The sequence below is a fragment of the Muntiacus reevesi genome, chromosome 9 (genome assembly GCF_963930625.1).
Source record: "Muntiacus reevesi chromosome 9, mMunRee1.1, whole genome shotgun sequence".
NCBI lineage: Eukaryota > Metazoa > Chordata > Mammalia > Artiodactyla > Cervidae > Muntiacus > Muntiacus reevesi.
Genome location: NC_089257.1, coordinates 17,023,152 through 17,043,046, shown reverse-complemented (window position 1 = coordinate 17,043,046; position 19,895 = coordinate 17,023,152). Strand labels below are relative to the sequence as shown.

General features: G+C 48.2%; 1 protein-coding gene across 1 annotated transcript in view; it reads right to left on the bottom strand.

Moving 5' to 3' along the window:
* SYT13 (synaptotagmin 13) overlaps positions 1–19,157 on the bottom strand; it is a 38,646-nt gene extending 19,489 nt beyond the window's left edge. Inside the window, exon 1 of the mRNA XM_065945618.1 lies at positions 18,975–19,157. Within this exon, the coding sequence (XP_065801690.1) occupies positions 18,975–19,157 (183 nt within the window). The remainder of the gene's footprint in view (positions 1–18,974) is intronic.
* Positions 19,158–19,895: the final 738 nt, after the last annotated feature.

The window sequence follows — 19,895 nt, the reverse complement described above, 5'->3', positions numbered from 1 at the left end:
TGGAGGTTGTTACCAGTTAAGAGGCCAGAAAGCTGCTAGCTATCATCCTACATCTCCCAGGACAGCTCCCACAACAAAGAATTATCTCACCCCAATGTAAATAATGCCAAGGTCGAGAAACATTGATGGAAATGAAGATCTAGAACAGGTGAAACTCATCCAGGATGGTAAAACTTAGAACAGTGGATCTGATTGCTTCTAGGAAAAATTGAGTGGTAAGAGGCATGGCAGACGTGTGGGTTACAGCCTAGAGGATATATATTTGTCAAAATTGATATTCATAAACTAGTGACTTGGGATGCATGCATTTCACTGTATGACAACTGCATCTCAATAAAATTTATGGATACAAACACAGACACACAGACACACACACCTCTAGCCCACCTGCTGAATCAGGCTTTCTGGTGTCTGGATCAGTGTTTCTCAAACTTCACTTCCAAAGCAAAACCAAAGGCAGACAAAGGTAACACATGCTCCAGGGAATGGGAAGTCTTCTAGAACAACTGGAACTCTTTATTGAAATCTCTAGTTCTATCTTAAAGTTCGTGTGACTTTTTGTATTTGACTCCATATAAATGTCTCAGTATTAAAGTATTTTGAATTACCACCAGAAAGGACAGAAAAAATTTTCTTGTTTATTTTGTGATGTAGAATATTTTCCATAACACTGGCTAGTACCACATTCCCTCTGCTCCTCAAGACACACACACACACACACACACACACACACACACACACACACACACACAGACAGAGGCCCTAGAGGAGAAGCAGGACTCCTCTCTCTATGTTGGACTGCTGCTGCTGCTAAGTCACTTCAGTCGTGTCCGACTCTGTGCGACCCCATAGACTGCAGCCTACCAGGCTCCTCTATCCATGGGATTTTCCAGGCAAGAGTACTGGAGTTGGGTACCATTGCCTTCTCCTCTATGTTGGACAACATGCAATAAATCAAGCTGAAAGTTAACTGAGAGAAACAGTCATTTTGTCTTCAGGGAAGGAACAACTCCTAGAAGCTCAATCTGTGTGAATGGCCCTCTATCCAAGTTTTCCTTCCAACCATATAGATAACTTCCCTGGAGAGAATTCAGGGTATGGCTGTAGAAGCTCTTAACCAACCCAGAGGTTTGATCCCTTTTGCCCATGCCCTCTGTAGGGCATCCTTACACACACTTACAACTGATTGTATCTTCTGGGCCACTTGTTCATGACCTTGTATTAGTCAAGGACGACCAACTGCTTTGTAACAAACAACACCCAACCTCACCTCAGTGGCTGAACACAATGAAAGCTGGTTTCTCTAGTCTTCAAGAATCTGTTCGCCCTTCTCCAAACTCAGAGTCCTCCAAGCTCCTTCCATCTTGTGGTTCTGCCCACCTGTGCCCTGTACCATTCAGATATGAGCTCATCAAATCCTCATAATAACCCTATCACGAAGTGCTGCTATGACCAATCCCATCTTACATGTGAGGACGCACAGCCCGCTAGTGAGCAGTAAAAGTGAGAGTCAAACTCAGGCTGGCTCCCCCGAGAGCCCTCTGTTCTGTTCTGCTGTGCCTCCAGCCCTTTACCACCTCATCATATTTGGAATCACCCTTTGTCCACCCACGTTCTTGTGCCCCTTAGACTGATGTCTGGGCCACTGCCTGACCCCACCACCCTTTACCCCACCCATGCATGCTTTAAGTCAGAGGCAGAGGGTTGAAGCACCGTTCCACACTTCAACGTGCAGAAATGTCACCTGGGGGAATGTAATATTCAGATGCCCAGGTTCCTTCCCCGCTTTATCTAAGTCCCAGGTGGATCCTAAAGAATCCGTGTGTCTAAGAATCCCCCTAAGGTGATTCTGATGCAGGTGGTCCTTCAAGCTCACATGGGAACCCTCTGGTCTGGGGGAGGTCCGAGAATTCCCGGCAAGGTCGAGAGAAAAGGTGAGCTGCTCACAAGCATGACCTCCCTCTCAGTCAAGTCCTCTCGGCTTCCAACAAACAGTTATTTGCCAGGTCGATCTCCAGCTCCCGGGGAGCTGCTCGTACCAGGATCTCCAGTTCTTGGCTACTTATGGGTGAATCCCCAGGGTCAGGTCCTGGCGGAAGTGTTTAGTTCAACCTGCAAATTTGAAATTCTCCTTGAAGAAGCAGCTTGTCTTCCAGTCCAGGCGCCTTGCAGTGTTGCCATGGTAACCCAGCCAGCACACATCTTTGTTATCCCTTCCAACGCTGCCTCTTCTGTTTATTATAGATCTGGGCCTTCTTAAATCCCCTTCCCTTGAGACTCACCCCCTGCTGGTCTCTTTCCCTCCTGTGATTATTTTAAATTCTAAAAAGACCAGTCTGTGATTGACTTAGCACACTCCCTGCCCCATAGCTGGCATCTAAGGCAACACACTGGGGGGTTTATTGATGGGGTATACTTGCCAGCTAGGCTTATCTATCAGCTGGGTAAATGCACCTCGCCCAAACCAGCAAGAATGAACCACAACTGGGAATAACAGAATACCCTTTCTCTGCTGCTAGTGATTTTCCAGGGCCTTCTTGATAGCTCAGGTGGTAAAAAATCTGCCTGCAATGCAGGACATCTGGGTTCAGTCCTTGGGATGGGAAGATCCTCTGGAGAAGGGAATGGCTACTTACTCCAGTATTCTTGCCTGGAGAGTTCCATGGACAGAGGAGCCTGATGGGCTACAGTCTGTGCGGTAACACAAGAGTCGGACACAACTGAGTGGCCAACACTTTCACTTTGTACTTTCATTCATTCATTCATTCGTTCAACATTTACTAAATCCCCAGATACTTATCAGCTTCAGGAATAACACTGTCCAATCTTCTCTCGTGGCTTGGGCATTTCCAGTGGAGTGGGAACAAGAAACCAGTAGACACAAGAAAGCAATCTCAGGTAAGAGGAGGTCCTTTCAAGACAGGGACAGATGGTGATGAGGTTGTGTCCACTAGGAATCTGAAATCAAGCAAGGCTTCCTGAGCTAAAATTTGAGGGGAGGAGACTAGCTAAATATGAGATTGGGTGCACAGGAGCCCATCAAACATTACCTGGGGGAAGAGTTACAGGGTGGGTTGGAGGGGTGAAAACAATTTCACGGCGATTCAGACACTCTGACTTTTGGTTTCTGCAACCCCCAGCCCCAAATCCAAGGTAGCATTCTGCCAAGTGGAGAAGTGGTAAAAGGGCTTTTTGGGTGAAGGCAGCAGCTTGAAAGTCTGCAGTGTGTTCAGAGAGCCACGGGTACCACCAAAGCTTAGAGCCCCATGAGAAGAGGAGGGACAATGAGTGTTGTCATTATCCCCATGCTTCCGGAGGACACAGAATTCAAACTGATTTTTAAAATAATAATTCCACCGGATTGCCACACAATGGCAAGATCCCGCCCAGAGAACCTTGTAGGTGGTGTCTGCATTGCTTCCATCGTCACATCACGAAACTGGACAGGACAATATAGCTGCCACCTCTCCACCACTTCCTCTGCACCAAATGCTCTGCAAAACGCAACCGACTTTACTGCGTTTGATCCTCACACAACCCTAGAGAAGAATGCATACTGTTTTCTCTTTTTCTATACGGGCTTCCCTGGTGGCTCAGTGGTAAAGCATCATACTAGATGCTGGATCAAACCAGAAAATGAAAGTAGTTTCTAAACAATCAAGCCGTGGGCAAACAGAGGGCTCAACATGTGGGCCCTGACCTTTGCCAATTTGTATACACTCTTCCTGACTTGCTGACTCCCCCTTTCTTATTATTTATTAAGGTGGGTAACAGCAGCTAATGTTGATTGAGCACCTTATCCGCAGGGTTGTGGCAGGAGCAGATGGCACATTCAAAGTGGGTAATTGACGGGAATTTCATAAAGCAGATGTTGACAAAGGTGTGGGAGGTTAAGGAAACTAACAAGTCATTGGAAATATCCTGGGGCCAGGAGCAACTGGGCAATGTTCACATGCCTAGAACTGGCCTCTGAGACGAGGGTCAGGGAGTAGAAAATGGGGTAGATTTGGGTGGGATTGGGGGCAGGGGTGCAGGGAGAAGGATCCGGAAAGTGGTTCTGAATGCTTTCCAGTGCAGCATTAATGTTCTGGGACCTGCCCTATCCGAATTAGCTGACTGAATCCTCATGATAATCCAGTGTCAATGACATAGTTAACAGATGGTCACATCGAGGAACAGAAGGGTTAAGTCACTAACCCACCATCACACAGCAAGTGAGGGGCAGATTGGAACCAAAACCCAAAGCCCGAGTGCTTCATCCCCTCCACACATCTTGTATGTGAAGTTCAGTCATTTAAAAGAATCATTATAAGGACAACTTAATTATTCATACTATTTATTCATGCATTAACCATTCCACGCTCTGTTGCGGTTAGTGCGTCCTCCCAAGGCCATCCGCGGGAGTCACAGGAACCCCATTTCTTTCCAGGGGTGGTGTCAGCCAGAGCCAGCCCTTCTCCTCTGCTCCTGAGCAGCCGAGGCCCTGGCGTGCCTCCCTGGGGCGGTCCGTGCAGTTGATATTGCCCGGACCTCGGGCCGCAGCCCAGGGGAAGGAAAGCACACGAGTGGTGCTGACTCCGCTTTCCAGACTCTAAGCCACTGGGACAGCCAGGCTCGCAGCTCAGGGGAGCCAGGGCCCTGCCTGGTCCTCCTGTGGGCTACAGAGGCTACAGGTTCAAGGCAGTCCTTCTTTTAGAACCTCTTGTTTTCCTAAAATAAAGAATTCCAGAAACACCACACGACATGTGACTGCTAGAACGGACATGCTACAATGGGCTGGTTCAAAATTGGGACAAGAGTACGTCAAGGCTGTATATTGTCACCCTGCTTATTCAACTTATATGCAGAGTACATCATGTGAAATTCTGGGCTGGATGAAGCACAAGCTGGAATCAAGATTGCCGGGAGAAATATCAATAACCTCAGATATGCAGATGACACCACTCTTGTGGCAGAAAGCAAAGAAGAACTAAAGAGCCTCTTGATGAAAGTTGAAGAGGAGAGTGAAAAAGCTGGCTTAAAACTCAACATTCAAAAAACTAATATCATGGCATCCAGTCCCATCACTTCATGGCAAATAGATGGGGAAACAGTGGAAACAGTGACAGACTTTATTTTTTGGGCTCCAAAATCACTGCAGATGGTGACTGTAGCCATGGAATTAAAAGACACCTGCTCCTTGGAAGAAAAGCTATAGCCAATTTAGACAGCATATTAAAAAGCAGAGACATGACTTTGCCAACAAATGTCTGTCTAGTCAAAGCTATGGTTTTTCCAGTAGCCATGTATGGATGTGAGAGTTGGACCATAAAGAAAGCTGAGTGCTGAAGAATTGATGCTTTTGAACTGTGGTGTTGGATAAGACTCTTGAGAGTCCCTTGGACTGCAAGGAGATCACACCAGTCCATCTTAACAGAAATCGGTCCTGGATATTCATTGGAAGGTCTGAGATTGAAGCTGAGACTCCAATACTTTGGCCACCTGATGCAAAGAACTGACTCCTTAGAAAAGACCCTGATGCTGGGAAAAATTGAAGACAGGAGGAGAAGGGGATGACAGAAGATGAGACGGTTGGATGGCATCACCAACTCATGGACAAGAGTTTGAGCAATCTCCGGGAGTTGGTGATGAACAGGGTGGCCTGGCCTGCTGCAGTCCATGGGGTTGCAAAGAGTTGGACATGACTGAGTCACTGAACTGAACTGATGTGACCCAGCTTCTGACACATCTGGCCTTCTGAATATAGCCATCCCTTAGAATTTCTGGTGGATTGGTTCCAGGAACCCTTCAGACACCAAACTCACAGATGCGCGAGTCCCTCATGTAAAATGCCATAGAAGAGTCAGCTTTTCAGATCCATGGATGTAGCGAGTCAGCTGAAACAACTTTAAGTCCATTGATCACTTACTCGAACTCTGTGCCCTGCCCCTGCCCCCGATAGGCCTTGTGAAGGAAGGAAGGGATGGTTCTGGCACCTTTGACCCTGGTGGGTGACCTCAGAGTGCACATGGTCAGCTGTGGGACTAGCCCTTCTCAGCTGTTCTTCCAAACCCAAGGAATCTTCAGATCTCAGAGGCCTCTATTCTTTCTCCTCTTTCTCCATTTTGCAACTTTCCCGATTCAGTTACCCAGGCCATGATGTCAACAGCACCCTTTCAAAGTCTAAAGGGCTCCCTCACCTCCCCATTCTCTCCCTGATCGCACGAGGGGAAGCACTGGATGAGCTCTGCGGCACAGTGATGCCTGTATCCAATAGCTGGGAGAGTCACTCAAAGGGCAGATGGTTCCCTGATAGAGTCATGGTCACCAACCTTAGACTTAGTACCTCCCAGAAATCTTGCTGTTTCCTTAACTATTCCCTCAAGCTCACATTTTGGAATTTCTCTCTCTCCTCTGATTGCCTTCACAGGGGAAAAAGGAAACCAAGAGAACGAAAGATCTTTCAGTTCAGTTCAGTTCAGTCGCTCAGTCACGTCCGACTCTTTGCGACCCCATGGACTGCAACACGCCAGGCTTCCCTGTCCATCACCGACTCTCAGAGCTTACTCAAACTCGTGTCCATCAAGTCAGTGACACCATCCAACTATCTCATCCTCTGTCATCCGCTTCTCCTCCTGCCCTCAATCTTTCCCAGCATCAGGATCTTTTCCAATGAGTCAGTCCTTTGCATCAGGTGGCCAAAGTATTGGATCTTCAGTTTCAGCATCAGTCCTTCCAATGAATACTCAGGACTGATTTCCTTTAGGATGGGCTGGTTGGACCCTTAGCGTCCTGTTAACAGACACAGGGAAATGCCCTCTTCTACGGACTGATGATGTGGCCCATCCAGTGTCTTGTGATACTGCAGGAGGTGTCCCCTCTCTCCCTCTCTCCAGGACCAGTCCTTCCATCCCAGCCTTGCACCCCATCCCCACGTATGAGAGCCTTACCCTACCTAGCTATTTTCAGTCTGTTTCTCTCCCTCTCTCTTTAACATTCATTATACTCTTTCAACAGGCTCCTTCCAATCAGCTTTCAATGGTGTGCAGTAATTTTTTGACCTCTATCTTCCGCTCAGCCAGGCCCTAGCCCTCTCCACCGCTTGGCAGCCACGCAACTCAAAAGAACTGTTTATATTTGGTACTGTCCTCCTTCGTCACCTTCCGCCCCCACTACAACCCTTTCCCAGAGGCCCCATCAGCCACTGAAGGTCACTTTTGACCTCCAAGGTCACTGAGGATCTTCATTGTTTCATTCTATGTTTTCAGCCTTATCTTACTTGACTTTTCAGTGACTCCCTTCTTCTTCAAAAGTTTTCCTCTTGTCATTATTCATATTTTGATATCACACTTTCCGGGTTTTCTCCTTCCTCTCTGGCCACCCCTCCTTGTTTCATGAAACATTGGCGTCCCCCAGGACTTGTTCCCAGGGCCTTTACCCCTCTCATTCAGCTTTCCAACCAGGTGGTCTCAGCCATGCTCATGGCTGGGCTTTCTACTCCCCAATATACATCCCAGCCAGATGGTGAGCTCCAGACCTACAGAACCACCTCATGGAGATAGCTCAAAGGTTCCTCACACTCCCCCTGCACAAAAGTGACCTCATGACTTAAATCCATGGCCTCATCCTTGTTTCACTAGGTGGTACCACCACCCTAATTGAAACCCTTAGCTCTCATCCCCAACTCCTCCCTCTTCCTGAAGCCTACAGCCAACTCAGAGGCAAAGCCAGTCAATTTATTTCCTAAACACCTCTCCAAGCTATTGCCACAATGACGGTGGTCCAAGCCATCATGGTCTCTCTCCAGAGCTTCCCTGGTCTCCCCACATCTAGTCTTCCCCCATCCAAGATGATGTTCTTGCAGCTTAAATCCAACTATGTGACATCTCCCTTAAGACCTTTCAGTAGCTTCCATTGCTCTTGGGAAAATATCCCAACACTCTTGTTGGCCCAGCGGTCCTGTGTGATGCCCTCTGGCCAGACTTGCCCTGCTCACTTGCAGTTATTCCCTCCTGTACCCTTGGAGCTCTACCCACTTTTGCCTTCTTTCAGTCCCTCCTTAGTGATATTTCTTCTCACCACAGGGCCTTTGCACATACCCTGTACCGAGAATCCTTCAAGTCCTCACCTCTAGGACTTAGTAAATGACACTAACTTTATGCCATAGGGGTGTGCCAGACCATTCATTTGGGGTATGGGAAGAAAATGACAAAATTTCATTTTATAATTTATTTTTACATTACTGCTTTAAAAGGTTCATTTTGTGCATGTTTTATTATGTACATAATATAATAGTAGAGCAATATGTACACATAACATATAAACATACATACACTTTGCAAAGAATTGAGTATATATGTGTAATGGGTGCATGCGCAAAACTCTTTACTCAGTCTCCAAATATGTTAAGATCAGAGCACTAATGAGTTATCACTTGTTGAGAGAACTCTTACCTACCTTACCACACCTAATACCATCAGATTTATATCCATTTGTACGACCGTGCCGTGAAGCTCTCTACCCTGAGGACAGGAGCTTCAGGAAGCCAAGGGTGTTGTCTGCCTGGTCACTTTGGTGTCCCTAGTGTTAATCCAGTGTCTTGCACATAATAGGTGATTAATAAATCTTTTCTTTGTTTTGTTTTGATTTGCTGTGCTTGATTTTTATTGATATGTTGGAGCACAGTTGATTAGGGCTTCCCTGTTGGCTCTGTGGTAAAGAATCCACCTGCCAATCAGGAGACACACGTTTGATCTCTGGGTTGTGAAGATCCCCTGGAGAAAGAAATGGCAAGCCATTTCAGTATTCTTGCCTGAGAAATCCCATGGGTCACAAAGAGTCAGACATGACTTATCGACTAAACAACAACAGGTAACTAACAATGTCGTGTTAGTTTTAGGCATACAGCAAAGTAATTCAGTTATACGCATTCATGTATCTATTCTTTTTCAAATTCTCTTCCCATTTACATTATTACAGAGTAAGGAAGTATTTTTTGAATGAATGAACATGCTAGGATTCAGTTATATCCAAAGGATTCAGACATACCTAAACAAACATCCTCAAGGATTCAGAGATACCTAAAATATACTGAATAGAGAGACCAGGTGCTGAATGTGTTGGGTGTGTTCAAAAGTATCATCTCATTTAGTCTTTAATATTACCGTGGAGAGCCTTATTGCTATCACCTCTGATTTTGTTGGGGAAGAAAGCAGGATTCAGAATGGCCAAGGTCATTTGGCTGGAAAACACTGAAGATTGAATTCAAATTCAGGTTTGGGGGCTTTCCTGATGGTCCAGTGGTTAAAAGTCTGCCTTGCAATGCAGGGACACTGGTTTGATCCGGGAAGATCCCACATGCCACAGAGCAGTGAAGCCTGGGCACCTAGAGCCCATGCAGCGCGCCCTGCGACAGGAGAAGCCATCGCGAGGAGAAGCCCAAGGACCACAACTAGAGAGTGGCCCCCGCTCGCTGCAACTAGAGAAAGCCCACGTGCAGCAATGAAGACTCAGTGCAGCTATAAAATAAATAAAATTGTAAAAAGAAAAGAAATTCAGGTTTAGAGTCTAAGTCTAATTTGCTTCCTATTACATCTCAGCGATTTGATCATGAAATGAACATTTTTGTTCTAAGAGGCAATTTCCTCTTGTGCATGGTCTCAAAGACTAGATTGTTCTTACTTAAACTCATTCTGGTGAATATCCAAATACACACAAGTCTACCATGTAGTTGTTACCGACGAGATACCTAAGTTCTTGTTCACTCTTTTCCATCCTCTGATCCTTTGTCTCTCTGAGTTTGGCAATGAGGCTGTTACACAAAGATCAATAGTCATGTTGCTACTGAAAAGATCCAGCCCACTCGCAAGGTAAGCAACTTATTAGATGACGCATTTGCAGGGAACATGGCCCAGAGCCCTGAGACCATGTTAATGTTTCCCCACGGAGTTTCGTCTCTTCTTGTGCCATTGCTGCCTTCACCATGTGTCTCTCTGGGAGCCTCGCCCTTTCTTTGTGAATTAACTGTGCTGGAAACAAAAACACAACCTAAGGTGCTTGGGGGGTGCACCGTGAGAAAGGATGGGGGGTCGGATATGCAACACAGAAGGAGTTTAGAGCTCACTGCAGTTATTCTCAGCTTCATTCTGCAGCTGTTTCCCAGTAAGTCGTCTAGTTGCCCAACCAAACCACTCTTCCCCAACCTTCTCTTCATCTTGAGATGCAGTTCTTTTGAAAACATCATTCTTTTTTTCTTTTTTGGCCTCACCTTGTGGGAAGGATCTCAGTTCCCCCTCCAGGGACTGAACTCAGGCACAGCAGTAAAAGCACCAAATCCTATCCATTAGACCACCAGGGAACTCACGAAAGCATCATTCTTAATTCTGTTTGAAAAGCAAAGTCTTCACTATCCTGCCTCAGTAACTCACACCCCTTTTATCAGGCTACTTTTAGCAAGTTCAAAACTGCGTGGTTTATAATGATTTTCCAAGTAAAACGTGCTCTCCCAGAGCATTGTCTCATTGGTCTTTGCAATGGGAGATTTTTTTAAACTGTTTCCAATGTCAGCTGTGTGAAGGGTGCTTGAAGGGCAGGAAACCAATAGAAAGTGAAGACTTCATGCCCTCCAGGCTTGTTTTGATTCTCTGCCTTGTCACTGGAGGTGAACACAGAGATTCTTCCACAAGCTCAGCACCTTCTCCTGCATTTCTGGGCTTGTGATTTTTGTGTTGGCTGCAAGCAGAGGCGGTGGCCCCATGAGTCTCCTTCCCATTCATCTATCCATCCATCCAATGACTCACGCAGTCAGTCAATATTTCTCCTCACTTCTCTTGTTCTCTGCCATTCGGCTCAGTTTTTCACCCAAGAAAGAAAAGTCTGTCTTGGATTAATGAGAGGAGGGTGGACAGAGTCAATGAAATATGTCAAAGTACACTAGGGTCTCTGCCAGATGGGTTAGGGCTCAGTTTCACAGATTTTCCATGGGATGCTCTTCCCCTTTTCTCATATTCGTATATGCATGTATACATATTCACATCCATGTGTGCACATATTCATATATGCAACCACCCCTCATTATTTGACTCTAATTTGTTCATGGAAACAAGCCTGCCAGGCTAGTGAATTTCAGAGAGCAGTCACTTGCATTCCACTGTTTTAAATGGGAAAAATTAAAATGCATTCCGAGTCCATCCCAAACATCAGTCAGGTTCCCAAAATATCATTGTAAATCATTGCAACGCCCTTAAACACCATGTAAAACTCTCCTAGGAATGTTCTATAATATGAATCAATTAAAACAGCCTTTTCTTAATTAGCACTTAGGGAACTCCTCAGTGGGAAGGTCTATTTTTGTGCAGTGAACAGACATGGTAAGCGATCAAGGCTCCTTCTCCTGGCATCACATTGGCCCAGTGATGCCAACGTGAAGAAATGTCACTGAGAAGTAGTAAATACCACCTCAACTGGACTTGACTTTGTAGAGCCCCCAGGAACCTAGGTGAAGTAAACTGAGACCCTTGGTGGGGGGAAGGATAAGGAAGGTGACGATGATAACACGCACGGGGATCATCCACTCAGGCTCTGATTTCTCCCTCTGATTCTGGGGTGGTCGGGCACTTTTCAGCTTGTCTCCTTTCTTTGTCTTCTGGGTCTGCTGCTTCTCCATCCTGCTGGTCTCTCCCCTCCCTTCTGCCTTCCCCTTAAGCCCCTCTGATTTCCAGTTCGGGTGTTTCTCCCATTGTGCTCTGATGGTCTCTCTCTTTCTCTTCCTGTACTGCAGGCACATGAGAGTAATCTGGGCCAGTATCTGAAAATCTAAAAATGTTGAAAGATGCAGCAGCATTTTCTGCTGGAGTGAACAAAAGGTGCTAGTGAGCTGTCAATCACATGAAGAAAGGAGCTATGAACCTGATTTATCTACCTGATGAACCAGAGGAGAAACTAGAGAGGGAATAAGACGGGAGAGGTCTGGGACCTGTCACTGAGAAGGACTAATGGACGCAGACCAAAGGTCCGCAGTATGTTTCAAAGAGCCCAGTGCTTCCAGTGGGCATATGCTCATCTCCCTGAAATAATCCATGCTGATTTCTTGATGCAAAATTCATACTGTCTTCCCTGTTACTAAGCAACCAGCCCAAACATGTTTACTGTGTAAATTTCTCTGGAGGGCCTGGGGCTGCACCCAGTGCTCCAAGCATGAAGGATGCGAGAAGCACAGAAGCCAGCCAAAGCTTTGGGAAAGGTTTCCAAAGCTGACCTGCAAAGATCCATTATACTGTAGACACTTTTACGCCATACCTGGGGAAATGCAGTGGCTCAGGTAAAATTTTGACTATTTTCTTCCTGCCAAACTCCAGCCTACTAGTCAAAGATGTGTACTCTGGAGCCCGACTTCCTAAATTTGATTCCCAGTTCTGCTACGGAATAAGTTGCTACAGTGTAAGCTCCATGTGTAAAATGGATGCAATAATTATGCATATTTCATAGGGCTATTGTGGGGATAAAATTAATATGATTAAAGAGCTTAGAACAGTGCCTGGCACACAGGAAGAACTCAATAAACGTTAGCTATACACCACTATTCTTTATTACTCTACGGAAACAGATATATTTTTTGTTCGTTTATATCAGTAGGAGAGTTTACCAGCTGAGAAATCAATTCTTTAAAAGGATTGAGAATCCAAGGAGTTCAGGCCTTTCAGCAGTCCAGGGTCAAATCAGTTCCAGGAGTGGGGTTAGCAATTCATGTTGGCCTCCTGTGATCACTGAAGTACTGGGAGATCTTGTCAGGGCAGCCAACAAGAACTGGAGACAAGCCCTACTTTGGGGCAAGGTTGGAGGTGCCTATCCTAAGGCTTTCCTATGGCCCCCTGCACCTCACCTGTAATATGTTTAATGACAACTGCTGGCTTCACTGTCTGCTTCCTCACTTACAAGGAAGAGCATACACCTGTCTTTTTACTGCTATGTCCCAGTGCCTAGAATATGTTCATTAACCTTTAATGAGTGAATTTATTAGCTGCTGAAATGTAGCAGTGGGGCTCTGATCCACCCTCTCTGCCAAGTCTACATTCAGACAAGTGCTCTGAGAAGACATTGCTCCAGTGGTCTAAGGAAAAGGAAAACAGGCAGGAGCATTAACCAGGACACATTGATGTTCCCCAGGCCCTAGTCTGAGGGAGGAGGCAGCCACAGCAGTAGCAGCAGAAAGCAGGCAGGCTCAGGGGGGTGGTGAATAACAGACCACAAAAAGGAGGGCCATGTCTTGATGACAGTCCCCAAATCCTCCTATTAAAAAACACTGGCTTGATACTAAAACAATATTCATAAACATTATATCACAACTTGACAGAGAAGAACTTTACTGAATTATAACTCCATTCAGAAAAGTATATAAATCATAAATGTAGAGCTGTATATGCCTTCTTTCATAAAGTGGACACAGCTGTGTAACCAGTGCCATGTCAAGAGGCAGAGCTTATAAACAAAAGCTCTATAAACAGAGGCTTCCCCACTCTGCCCCAGGCATTACCTATCCCCAGTGGAAACCTCAGACATGAACGGGCTTGATTTCAAATCTAGTGGAAATGGAATCTTAACCATGTGCATTCCTTTGTACCTTTACTCTCTTCTTCAGTGTCATGTTCCGATACGACGATTTAACTCAAATATACATTGACTGTCATGTGCCCATTATCTACTGGATATTGTCAGAGGTACAAGGAAAATGAAATACACTTAATTTCAGAGCAGGGGAAAGACTCTACTATACATATGTTACTTGATAAAAATATAACACATATTTAAATTATTTCTTAAAAACTTCGAACCTATTAGGTGTTTGCTCTGGTCAAAATGTTTAGGCCCCCCTAAAAATTTGTACATTAAAACCTAACCTGTAAGGTGATGCTACTAAGAGGTGGGGCTTTGGGGTGAGCAGCTGTGAGGGTGAAGCCTTCATAAGAGGGATTAGTGCCCCATAGAAGTGACAGAAGAGAGCTTCCTGCCCCTCCTACCCCATGAAAAGTGAAAGTGAAAGCCTCTTAGCCGTGTCTGACTCATTGCGACCCCATGGACTATACAGTCCATGGAGTTCTCCACGCCAGAATTCTGGAGTGGGTAGCAGTTCTCCCTTCTCCAGGGGGTCTTCCCAACCCAAGGATCAAACCCAGGTCTTCTGCATTGCAGGTGGATTCTTTATCAGCTGAGCCATCAGGAAAGCCCAAGAATACTGGAGTGGGTAGCAGTTCCCTTCTCCAGCAGATCCTCCCGACCCAGGAATCTAACCAACCGGGGTGTCCTGCATTGCAGATGGATTCTTTACCAGCTGAGCTACTGGGGAATCAGGTGAGGTTACAGTCAAAAGTCTAGGAAGCAGGTCCTCACCAGATACTGGGTTGGCCAGAGCTTTGATCTTGGACTTCCCAGCTTCTAACTCCATAAGAAACAAATTTTTGTTTATAAGCTACCCACTCTGTGGTATTTTGTTACAATAACCTGAATGAACTAACACAGTGTTCCATCAAAAGTCACTTTGCTTCTCAACGCTGCTGGAAGGAAGGTAGGATTTTAGAATTTGGTAGTAGGTAGCAGTGGGAGTGGGCAGATGTGGATAGAAGAGACCTGGGGACCACTTGCTGGGGGGCCCTCGGAGGAAGCCTTTGACCACATGTTAGCTTTAAGCAGACAGCAGCAGGGTTACCCTGGGAACCTCTGAGATGCATCTGAGAAGATTCACATAAGGGACAACAAAGGAAGCGCCAGATGGGAAGAAAAATCAGACACTGAAACTAAAGCTTTCTGAAAACAGGACCCAAGGCACACTGAGGTGTCAGGGGCACCGAGCCTTGGGGAAGGACAGCTCCCCGGCTCACTCAGTAGGTATTTAGGGTCACCAAAAGGAGGGCTTCCTCTGCAAGGATCCAGAAATGCAGTGAGTGGCAGCCTGTGCAGAAAAGCATGAAAAGGAAACTCTGGGGGATGGAACCAATGGGTCTTGCTGCCTGTCACTAATAGGTTCAGCAGCAGCAGTGAATTAAAAATGATCACACATACACATGCCACGTCTGACCCTCCTCTCTGTCTCATGGCTCAAGCATTCAGCCATCACTGCATAATAACCAAGCTTTGAAAGCTGGACTGATAACAGAGAGTGAGGTCCCAGGTGATGCTACCAGGTCACAAGGATGGCGTAGTGAGACTGAATCCCTCTCCCCCTCCATCAAGGACTGCATGCACATAAGGGGGCAGAGGGGGTGAGGGATTGTGTAAGGAGGCAGGATGAAAGGGTCCACAATGTACATTTCGGAAAAACCAAGAAAAAGAATGGATTGAAGCCAGCTGGAGGCATGAACAGCAGTAAGGGTTTGCACCTTGGCCACCTCCCACTCGACAGAGACATTGGATGAATTCCTACGGTTGTCTAGAGAAGCCTATGGTACCTCCTCCGAGTGCTTGAAAAAGCAGCAAATAAAAGACATAGGACTACAACCTAATAAAATCAATCGGGAAAATAGCTACACATATGCCTCTTTACTCTTTCGTTAAATAAAAGGATCTCATGGGAGATTTAATAAGTACATAATTTAGAATTAGGGATGAGCATAAACACTCTTGTAAAGCATCTGCCACAGCTGTGAGGTACTCTTTAACTACCTGTGATTTCCCTTGAGGACCAAGTCACAGATATTGTTCATACTCCGGTGATGTGTTGTTTATACTCCTATTTACAGAAAATGCTAAGTTTCACATAGAGGTTCATGAAAATGAAGAGAGAGTTTTTTCCTCTCCAAGACCATGAACCCCTTCCATTTTAGCTACAGACTCCTTGTTGGGATCTGTGGATCTCGGGTGAAGAACCCTCAAGGAAAACTTCAAGTTCTTTTCAAAATCACTATAAACTTTAACTTCAGCTGACTGTTCATGGCCAGAAATTAGATTCCCCAGGCACAGCTAACAAATCCAAGGAATTTTTCCAGCAACCACAATCAGCAACGTACAGAGACATGAGCAGTCACTCTGTCTCCCACAGACGCCCCAGTTCTCCTGGTTACAGGAATCTAGAACCCTCTTCCCCAGCCCCGACGCCCTCTCTGTTTAAGAAGCATCTTCCTAGAACCTTCCTTACCAGACTCCTTCGCTTTGTCAATGTGCCAAGCCCATCGCCCTGCTGCCATCTGCCCTAACACCACCTCCCTTGACTTTTTTTGAAATGTCAACACATTGTCTTTTTTCTCTGCGTACTTTATCTGGGTCAGCGGCTGAATCAGTCTGAGCACAATGACAGCCAAACACTGAGAGAGCTCAACTTCATCACGTTCACACCTACAGATTCACATCCAGGTGCCCAAATCCTTGTCACTGAGGGAACCAAGTGAGGGATGTGAATGGATGAGTCTCACGGATCAACAGGGGTTTCCCTGTTGGCTCAGTATCAAAGAATCCTCCTGCAAGGCAGGAGACGCTGTTTCCATCCCTGGGTCGGGAAGATGCCCTGGAGAAACAAATGGCAACCCACTCTAGTATTCTTCCCTAAACCATCCCATGGACAGAATTCGCCTGTCCATGGGGTCACAAAGAATCAGATATGATTGAGTGACTGAGCATGCACATATCAACAAGCATTTATTGTGACCCTATGAGCCAGCTCTGGGTTGCAAACTGGTTGCAAAATACATCTGCATTTGAAGAAACAACTCAGACAATAATCCCCAACGACTGGGCCTGGGGATGCCTTAATATTAATCAATAATTTCTCCTTGGGCACCTACTAGGTTTCAGACACTGAGAAGGTGCTGGGAATGAATATTGTAAGTCAGCAGATATGAAAAATCACATCCAACTGTCACAAATGATACAAACAGAATAAGAAGGAATAGTATGGAGGGTATAATGGGGGAAAGGGGCTTTGTTATATGTGGCCATGGTCAAAATCCTCTCCCTGAAGAGGTAAACTGCAAACAGAAAGAGACCCACAGGATGAGGAGGAGCCATCTCTGTGAAAAGTCAGAGGAAAATGGGAGAGGTTGGTGTCTTCAAGAAGGATAAAAACCCAGGGGAGCTGAGACCACCCGTGATGCAAGGCACTCACATGAGCTTGGCTGGAGAGGTGAACACTGGCCACATCAGACGGGCAAGGCCATGCGGTGGAGCGGCTCGCAGCACGGACTCCAGAACCAGACCAGCTTAGAATTAGGCTCGGAAGCTTCTCGGGCTGTGTGGCCTTGGGGAAATCACTCGCCTTCTCTGAACCTTAGCTGCTTCATCTTTAAGTTGGGATCATCACCTAGGTCTGTCACTGAGTGGCTAAATGCATTAAGTGTAAAGCACTTAGGGCAGAGCCTGGCCCTGGGCACGTGCCAGGCTAAGGTATGCTGTGGTCTGCTCCAAAGCTCCGTGAGAAGCTGGGGAGGATTTTAAGCTCGGGAGATGCAGGATCTGGTTTGTCTTTAACAGATCATTGGCTGCTGCTTGGGCTACTGGTCCTCAAGAAGACAAAGGGCTGGAAGTGATCCCCGAGGTCATTTGCACCAACCGGGGCCCCAGTGATTCTTTCTGGGAAGGGGAGAGGGGACAATGCCTGAAGAGCTGCCACGGTGAAAGGCAGAAGAATGGCTGTCCCTCAAGTGTGCCGAGGGGGAGAGGAGGTTGAGGCCTCCGTGTTAGGAGAAGAGCTTGTACAAGAGCCCCCTGCCCTTGCCTCCCACCCAGGCCCCGTGGGGAGCCTGCTGCTCCCATTTCAGACGGCTCTGGATCCCACATGCCCCTGCCCAGCTGACCCCGGATCCTGCCGGCATCAGTGTCACTTTGCTGGGATCCTCAGTGCCTCAAGGACAGCAGCCATTTCCTTCCCCTCTCACAGTGACTGACACAGGGCCCCGCAGCTGGGCCTGGGCTTTTGAATAATTGATTGGCAAAAGGAAGGTGGAGGCACGGCTCTGTAGGGCCACTCCTGAACTCTCAGCCCGGTAAGGAACCGAGGGGGCCCAGGGAAGTCGTTAAGTCACCTCCCTCTTCCCCCGGGTGCCTGCCTTCCTCCAGTTTCTCCGTCCAGACCCTTCCTCCTGGGTCTACAGGGGACATTTCACCTCTGCCACTTCGGGGATACGTCCTGGAGTTCACAGCCCACCTAGGGCAGTCCTCCCAAACCTTTCTCAGACCCCCTTCAGCTGCACTGTACAATGGGGACCCCACCCATTTTCTGCCCAGAGAGCCCCGGGGGGACCAGCTCATATGGCCATAAAAGTCCTGCTGTCTCCAGAGACATCTGCAGCCACATCCTTGGGGAGTGGGGGTGGGAGGGGGGCTCAGAGCTACCCCCTCAGGCTGGCTGGAGCTGCGGGCCGCTGGGAGGGTGTGAGGGTCGCCCAGGCCCTCCATACTCACCGGCCTCTCCAGACCCCAGCACCCCCAGCCCAACCGCCCCCTCCCCCGCGCCCACTGCAGCCCCCAGCTGCCGCGGCCTCTGTCCATGTCCATGCTCCCCTCTCAGCTCGGTCAGTGGGTTCCCCTGCGCCAGCGGCACAGCGGCCCCACTCTGCTCCCCGTCACCCCTTCTCTTCTCCCCCGTTCCTGGGGCTTCTCCTTCTCGGTCATTGCCCTCTTCGTCTCCCCTAAGCCTCGCAGCCCCCCTCCCCAAATCCTCACAGCTCCCCTGTCTTATTACTCCCCCGCGGCCCCCAGCTCTCCTCCCAGCTCCGACTCCTATCCAAGCCCCCTTTGCCACTCACTCCCATGCCCGCACCTTGAGGCTTGCTGTCCCCTTTCCTCCTGCACCCTAGCCGCCGCCACCCACCCCCCGACCCAGGCCTTTGGGACCCGCCCCAGGGTCTCTGAACACATCCGCTGTCCAAACACGTCCGCTGTCCCCACTCCCAGCCGGGCTCTGTCGCGCAAAGAAGAACGCCAACCATTCCTTCCCACCCACTCCCCCCCGCCGCAGCCGCCCGGGAGACCCCCACCCGAGCCCCGGGAGGCCGAGGCCCGCCGCCGCTCACCTGTTGGGCGGACCGGAGCACGCTGGGCTTCGCCTTCTCCGGGTCGGGCTCCAGGTCTCGCTGCAACACTCCCTTCTTGGGGTGCATGTGCCGGCATAGGCAGGTGACCCCGCAGAGCGCGAGGATGCTGGTGGCCGTGCCCAGCGTGGCGCCCAGCGCTATCACCGGCACCGACAGCACCATGGTGCCTGTTTCCCCGCACCGGGCTCAGTCCCGCCGCCGCGCGCCTCCCCGGCCTGGGATCCAGGCGCTCCCGCCGCTCTCCCGCCGCCGCCGCCGCCGGAGGGGCGGAGGGGCGGGGAGGGAGGGCGGCTTGAGGACGTCAGAGCGGGAGGCTGGACCGGGAGCTGGCCGGTGCGCCCGCACTCGGCACCGCGTCAGCCCAGCACGGACCCGACCCCCAACCCCGGCCCAAGGCGGATCCGCTCAGGTGGAAGCAACCTGAGCTCATCATCCTCCCGTCTCGAGCCATCCTTCACGCTTTACGTAGGACACTTGGGTTCAAGCAGAGCAGGAGCTCGCCAAGGTCACACTGTGCGTTAGGTTAACCGGCAAACCAGGGCTCAAACCTTGGCCTGCGGCTCTGTCTGGATAGGGGGTCGTTTATCAGACTACCAACTCTGGTGCAGAGAGCGCTCTTCTTGGAAAAGACCCTGATGCTGCTGGGAAAGATTGAAGGCAAAAGGAGCAGGGGGCAGCAGCGGATGACACGGTTAGATAGCATCATCAACTCAATGGACATGAATTTGAGCAAAATCTGGGAGATTGGGAAGGACAGGGAAACCTGGTATGCTGCAGTCCATGGGTTTGCAGAGTCTGATACGACTTAAGGACTGAACAAAAAAGCTTTGTTCACCCTCTGGCCAAGGAGGCTGGAAAATCGAGGCCTGCAAGAGCTTTTTCAAACACAAACAGCTGAAG